The 6,000-nt window shown below is 37.0% G+C and overlaps 1 protein-coding gene across 1 annotated transcript in view; it reads right to left on the bottom strand.

Moving 5' to 3' along the window:
• Positions 1–327: 327 nt before the first annotated feature.
• ANKS1B (ankyrin repeat and sterile alpha motif domain containing 1B) overlaps positions 328–6,000 on the bottom strand; it is a 431,424-nt gene continuing 425,751 nt past the window's right edge. Inside the window, 2 exon segments of the mRNA XM_058420203.1 lie at positions 328–1,803; positions 2,930–3,097. Of these exon segments, the coding sequence (XP_058276186.1) occupies positions 1,693–1,803; positions 2,930–3,097 (279 nt within the window). The 3' untranslated portion in view covers positions 328–1,692.

The following is a 6,000-nucleotide window of genomic DNA, read 5'->3' as shown; positions in this document are numbered from 1 at the left end:
TGGTAACATATTTTTAGTGGTGTGGTTTTTTTGTTGGTTTTTTTTTTTTTTTTTTTTTTTTTTACTGTCAGTTGACTAAGTACATATCCACATTGAATAATCAAAAATATGTACAAGGAACTATTTTGTTCAAGTAAATTGAATACTGTATTAAAAGGATGTCATCACTCAGCGCTATGATTAGGTTTAACTAAACCATATACAATTATCAGTTTTAAACCAAGTTCAATTATCCATTTTTTGGAATATACCAACTGATGATTCCAACTGAGAAACCTCAGCTGGATATGAAATAATAATTAAAAAAACATTAAGACAACCACACAATTTATCAATATCTCTATAATGAACTTCAAAATTATTCACAATTTGACTGGATAGAACAATATACGTTAAAATGTAATTTTTCTCCTATAATGATATTTTTACTGTTATAATTTCAGTTCTACATAAATATACATCATGGTATTATACAAATACTCCACAGACATTAAAAAAATTAAAACACTTTAAAGAAAAAGTAAATCTCATTTAACCAAATATTAAGCAAATGCTTAATCATTTTGTTTCATGAAAACATTTTTATAACTTTGGAAATTTTTTCTTTTTCTTGCTGTTTTTATTTAGAAAATGTTTTGCAGTAGAATTTTATCAACACTCTTTCAAACAAGCTTTCTGTGACAGAAATCTTGATAGCAAAATCCATGGTTTTGACTTTTTTTAGAACCACTGAGATAATTTTTTAAAAAATACTTGTAGAATTCATGGCTATAGCAATGTTGAACTGCATAAACTATATGTAGGTATAGCAGAATGAACCATTCCACTTTCATTCCAGACTGATCACACACAACATCCAGTGCACTGATACTACAACTCTTATAATTTTCATAATGCTGCTATAGCAGTCATTTACTTAACTTTAAAATAAGCAATATTTCTCATAATTAATCTGGCTTCCTTCCATAAATATTAATATCTTTTCCTATAGAACTTCTCTTCCATAAAAATATCTAATAAATGTTTTCTGTGCATTACTAATACCTTTTTCTAACAATTCATAAAACTCTGATCCTTTGCTACAATGCATGAGGTTCTTATTTCTGTAGAGGATCAAAGGACATCAATGATTACATATAAAATCAGCGCACACAGAAATCAGGGTGCCTAATGTCTCGTCACTTTAATGAGTTCTTTATTCAACACAGTAATTATTAATGAATTCAGTGGTTTCACAAATAATCTATTTATTAATTCTGGTTCTATTTCAATTAAAAACTGCCAATATTTAAATAAAAAACCCAATCAAATACTCTACTCATAGGCAGCATTAGTATTAGTTTAGAGACATTTTGTTGGTTTCTTTTTTTTCCTTTAAAAAGTAGAATTCTAAAATAAGAAATCAAAGAAAGCACTGTGGCAGAGCCACAAGGGAGAACTGTGTGAAAAATAAGGTTTATCACTCCTCTTGTGGACTGTAATTTTAAAAGTCTTCATATAGTGTCATTCTTCAGTCAGTGCTGCAGGAAGAACATCACCAGAAATGACTGTCAGCCTTTTTTGTTAGTTACAAGGCCACTCATACAGTGCAGTCTTCCTCTCTGCTGGATTGAAACGTTGCCATAAAGGAAAGGCTGTGCTGTGACTGCTTGGCGTGCAAGGCACAACAAGGAACAGGGGGACAGTTTTGTATCAGAAAATTGTAGTTTCATACTTGGTATTAATGCCTCTTTTGGCCTCTTGTCCAGGTTCAACAATCCAGGGTAGATTCGCAAGAGTCTTTTGTTCGGATGGATCTATCTGCTTTAAGACAAATGCAAACATACAGACGGGTTACCATCTCCGTGCACGGCAGCTTGAGCAGAGGGTTTTTCTTTAAACTAACAGGGCAAATCCCGAATTGACAAAGTCGTACAGCAGCAAGTATGGTGGTGTCTACACTCCCATGTACTCATGGCTGCCTTCTTCTTCCTGTTGAGATCAGAGCTGTGTTTACCCCCAAGCTATAGGGCATCATAGTTCATTAAAGCCACACTTCATCCTGAGAAGTCTGTTCGCTAATGAGACAGACGATGGCATCAGGAAATGTTTCTACTTAAAGTTTTATGGAGGAAGGTTCCGTGGCAATGGATGACAAAGTGTACAGTCATACATTTCCCCCCTCCCGTTCCCCTCACCCAATAATTAAGTGTCATAGAGTACAGTTCTCACATTATAGTCAGTGAATATGATACAGTGTGCGGTCATTTTTCTCCTTTCCCACCCAAATCACCCTGTGCCTGTGTTCTCATTTAATTTATAATACTTTTCATAATTTTTTTAAAAGGTCTACAGTAAAAGAAATTTCTGTCATCTCTGCACTTCAAGAGGGCACTTTAAAGGCAATCAATATATATGCTTCAATGAGCTTTGTTTCTTCGGAGTCTGTGATTAATACTGAAAAAGTATATTAAATCCCAGATCAAAAAGAAAAACAAAAAGAAAAAGAAAAAGGGTAAGAAAAGAAAAGAAGTTGCTTGGTCTGACAGGATAACTGTAAATTGATTTGGTTTTGTAGTTTGATTAGGATACATATGCCATGATCCTTTACCAAACAAGTTAGGTGATAGATTAGGAAAGTCCATGAAACAGCAGAGTTTGAGAGGTATGCATTGATTAAACCAAATTAATTAAAGCTCTGTAATTACTATAAGACACATATACATAAGACTAACCAAGCAACATCTGAAACTGAAGAAATCTGAAATAAGCAGTTTGAAATGGCTGCCAGTGTTGTGGTGACACAACCCTGCCAGCTGATGAGCAGAGGTGGCACGATGGAGCATTTCTGACTCGAGGTATTTTTATTTGTACAGGTTCTAGTATATAAACTCTTAACTGCATAGCTGAATTTTGGGTTTTTTTGCATGCATTACCACCTTCTACTTACCACTGACTTCCGAATACTAACACGTGGTTTGGGAATAGGTTTAGAGGGTTTGTTTTCAAAACTTTCGGGGAGAGTTGAAGAATGACCCCCTTTTCGTGCTTGTAGTGCAAGCTGATAGGCCACCTCAAATGCTTGTCCTAGTGTAAGAATGATTTCATAAGCTAAATTCTGGAACAAAACAGAAACAATTAAAATTGAGGTGAGGTTGAATTATTGTCAGATACATGAAGTGGGGTAGTGATTTGCACTGTAAATAATTAACATCATGATGGTAATAGGCTCCTCAGTCTCTGTAACATTTACATCTGTCATTTGATTCCTCACTGATTAAAAACGATCTAAATATGATTTATTGTATTGAAAGTAATTACTTCTAAACCCCTTGAAAACGTCTTACTAAACATGAAAACATGAGTGTGTGTGTTGTCATTTCTTTTTAGAACAAGTAAATTAACCCTCCCACCTTCCCAACTCATCCCATATCTGCTGTTCTCAGGATCCAGCCCCTCTTGCACTGTTGTAATGTGACGTTCAGCCTCGCTCTATTTCAGACCTCGTGTGCTGACCCATCCTCCTCCAGAGCTGGCAGCCTGATGTGCTGCTACCCCAGGCACATGCCTTGGGACGCTCTGTGCTCACCAAGCAGCGCAGGAAGAGGCTGCAGCATGGGTGTGATGGTTTCAAAAGGACAAAGCCAGTGCTGAAGTCCGTACTCTGGCTGACAGATGCAGTGCAGGTAGCTATGTGTGCAGGTCATTGCACCGCTTCAAGTGCGTGCTGCAGGTCCTGGGGAAACCTTCTCATGGGTTTGTCTTCTAGAAGCAGAATTGAGCTCAAGCAGTTGTGTAACAACACTCTTGTAAGCAAGGTTAGTGGGCATAACCAAAAAAGTCAGGCTACTATGCCTAAAACCAGTTCAGTGTTATAGGTGGAATATTTTAAATCCTCATTAAATATGGGGGGAAAAACCTGTTGAAATATTTATAAAGCATGAATGAGGTATCAGAGATGTTGATGCAAGTATCTTCAGAACAGTTATGCATCAATGAAAAAGCAGCTGTGAGTTTCAAATTTGACCTTACTCTAAATGGCACGTGGATTCCTATGGTAATTTTTCTTCAGGTTTGTGGGTTTGTTTTTGCGTATTTATTTTCGGGCTCCTAATGGAGCCTATTTCTGGGCTACTAACTCTGCAATAATGTTTAGAATCCCTGCAGTGCAAAGGGAAGTCTGCTGGCTAGCCTCTATATGATGTCCTACAGTTCCCTTAGAATAATTCATTTTTTTTTTAATATGATTCAGATGTTATTCTCTCCTTTCTCAATCTCCAGAGCCCATAGGTGGAAGCAATTCTGCATTGCTTTCAACCTAGGTGATCCCTTAAAATTCCCACAAATTTCTGATACTATTTCAAATGAATTATGTTTTTACTAGTTAAGTCTAACTGTTAAGTTTGCAGTGAGAAAGCAATGTGATGCACTTGGAAGTACACTATTTGCAGCCCCTTCAGTCATTTAAACAAAGTTAAATGGACAAGCATTTTACTTCATGCCCTGCACTTTATTTTCCCTGAAGAATTTCCATTCCTTTTTTATCACTCATGTATACTGATACAATAGAGGCTAAGTTCAGCATATTTTGCTCATTATGAGAGCTTCTTATAAAGGTGCCAGTTCTGCCCTGTGTTAGGTCAATCAGAAAACAATTATACTCCTGCAGTGGGACATGCTCTCTGCTGTTACAACTACAGTCACAACAGCAAGCCTGCCAAAATTTTATAGCTTCCCAAATAAAAAATGTCTGCCTGATTTGATAGCTATAGTCTCCAAATTATCTCTCCTTTAACTTCAAGGGAAACTGTCCAGAACTGGAAAACACTGAGGATGCAGTTTGCCAGTGGAATAAAAAAAGAAAAACTAAAGAGTCTGTTACAAAGTGCTCTGCCTTTTAGTAGAATGCTGGCCAAGGAATTAAGAGCAACAGAGTATAGTTGTTTAAAATGTAGAGAATAATTTGAAATTGAGCGCACTTTTAAGTGGAATAAGAATATTATTCTAGAGAGAGATGGCTTTAGAATCAGCTGTCATGATAGTAAGAGAGTGTACTATATCACGATGGGGTTGTCTGCAGTGGATATGATTAATATTACTAAGGAAGGTGTAGGAAGCAGGACAAGATGTAGGAATGGCTTGTTGGAGAACACACAGCCTGCAATACTAGTAGGACTGAGAAAATAGACCATCCAGTGTGACATACAAAAATACCACTGAGACAGGCCTGAAGATTTGGAAGACAGGAGTGGAGAGAGACTGAAAGTTTGCCATACTGACCCATAAATTTAGTTTAAGTCCTGCATCTTGCATAAAGCTACTATAATCTGTTTTCCTTTCTTGTCCGTAAAATGAAAAAATCTGGGATCTGAAAACCATAAGAAACATGCTTCTCTAGTTAATAATTGTTTGATAAATAACAAATAAAAAAGAACATCCACGGTTCTGTTCAATTCCTGACATTCAAACTGAACCATAGCTTGTACATACACTGTACACTGCGGTAGAGCCTTGACAAAGCGAAGTCTGCAAATGGAGGCAAGAAGGGCTTTAAAACTGTACCTTGTAAATTTTTTAAAAGTTATCTGAAAAAAACCCCGTTAATAACAAGCTTGGTTTGAGGCATTTCCCACCTGTAGTACTGGAAGAGGATTATAAGGATCAGAGTTGGTACTGATTCTTGCATGGGCTATATTGGACAGGTAGAAACAGGATTCCCTTCAGGACAGGGGTGGAAAACCACACCAAAATCCATTGTGGAAATTCTTCTGATGGAATGAGGAGATTGTTTGAACTAAAAAGTTCAAATAAGTTCAAAAGCATTTGGCACAAAAAGAAGGATACAAGTCTCCCTCCCTGACAGATGCTTAGCACGGAAGTTGTAGAGACCCTGGCTGCTGTAGGAGACCCTGACTCTCACAGCACCCCATCAAGCACCTTAGAAAGGAGAGAGAAAGGCCTGTGGTGCTTCCCAAGATGCTGCAATCCTGCTCCTTGTCTGGTAAGGCAGAGAAGGAAAGT

The sequence above is a fragment of the Hirundo rustica genome, chromosome 4 (assembly GCF_015227805.2).
Source record: "Hirundo rustica isolate bHirRus1 chromosome 4, bHirRus1.pri.v3, whole genome shotgun sequence".
Classification (NCBI taxonomy): Eukaryota; Metazoa; Chordata; class Aves; order Passeriformes; family Hirundinidae; genus Hirundo; species Hirundo rustica.
The sequence above is the reverse complement of the archived record's forward strand: the minus strand, read 5'-3'. Positions and strand labels throughout refer to the sequence as shown.